This window comes from Poecilia latipinna, unplaced genomic scaffold (assembly GCF_001443285.1).
Source record: "Poecilia latipinna isolate Pla-1442-1.1 unplaced genomic scaffold, P_latipinna-1.0 Scaffold5700, whole genome shotgun sequence".
Taxonomy (NCBI): Eukaryota; Metazoa; Chordata; class Actinopteri; order Cyprinodontiformes; family Poeciliidae; genus Poecilia; species Poecilia latipinna.
The window spans coordinates 99-1,207 of NW_015118316.1; the positions used below are offsets into that span (position 1 = coordinate 99).

The 1,109-nt window shown below is 42.3% G+C and overlaps 1 protein-coding gene across 1 annotated transcript; it reads right to left on the reverse strand.

Annotated features, from left to right (window-relative positions):
• Nucleotides 1–313: 313 nt before the first annotated feature.
• On the reverse strand, nucleotides 314–843 carry LOC106943683 (hyaluronidase-3-like; the record flags this gene model as incomplete). Its single annotated transcript, XM_015026992.1, has 1 exon — nucleotides 314–843. A coding segment is annotated over one exon (426 nt), but the record flags the coding sequence as incomplete, so codon positions are not given.
• Between the last annotated feature and the right edge of the window lie 266 nt (nucleotides 844–1,109).

The window sequence follows — 1,109 nt, forward strand, 5'->3', positions numbered from 1 at the left end:
TGCTGTGAAATTTTAATAAAAAATTATATAAAAAAAATAAAATGGTAAGGTGTTCATTTTGGCCTAAATAGGTAGGAAATCACATAAACACAGAAATTGCAAGGCAAATTTTCTTCTTAAGTTCTCAGGAGGATATGCATTTTTCCATTTTTTAAGGATTTAATTGACCCATTACGTTTACTATAAAATAAACACAGAAAGAATACTTTCCAGAAAACACATACTGTAGTTTTAGTTCAATGTGTGCTGAAATGGAAACCTGTTACCATTTAAACCTCTGAATCCAAGCACTGAGCACCCACTGTTCCTGAAGTGATGCTTCCACAATGCAGTTTATTTTTGTTTTCAGGCCAGAAAACCAAAACTTTCCCTTTCGGTGCTGGCAGAGCCAGAGAATAGTTTGGTTTCTTGGTTTCCTCAATGAAACAGAGAGAGAAGTCCGAGTTGGAGAACAAAGCAGAGAGGCCACATCCCTAAAACAGAGGTGGCACCACTCTGCTCTCTTTCTCCTTTTCCTCCTTTTCCTCTCCACTCACAGCCTTCACCCTTGGTCCCGTTGTAGCACTGGCACTTGAAGTGCTGACGGAAGGCCTTCAGCTCTGCTTGGCCTGGGGATCCCGTGACCTTCAGCTTTCCGCTCTGACTTATGATCTTGTGAGTGGTGGGGCTGAGGTGCAGAAACACGGCGCTGTCCGGTGCTCGGCGAAGACAGCGACCGTTAAATTTGCACAATTTCTGGCTGCACTCCTTTGCTGCTGTGGTCACATTGAGGAGGTAGCGTCCCATTGGTCCCCGAAAATAGTTATTCAAGTCAGAACAGCCGCTCTGCAGCACGGAGGATAGATATTAACTTAAAAATACATAACAGCAGCATATGCAACATGAGAGAACTAGGGAAAGTAATTCTCTTACACTAGTTTTATAGGAGGCGTCCCCCGAGAAGATCACTCCTGCAGCTCCCAAAGCAACGCTCTCGCCAATGGTGGAGACCAAATCTTTCTGCAAAGGATGTATATGAATACTTTAGTTGTATAAGACGTATTATAGAGAAACTTTGCTCATTACATATAGAGCTTTTGTTCTATATGTAACTACAGCCCAGAATTAAA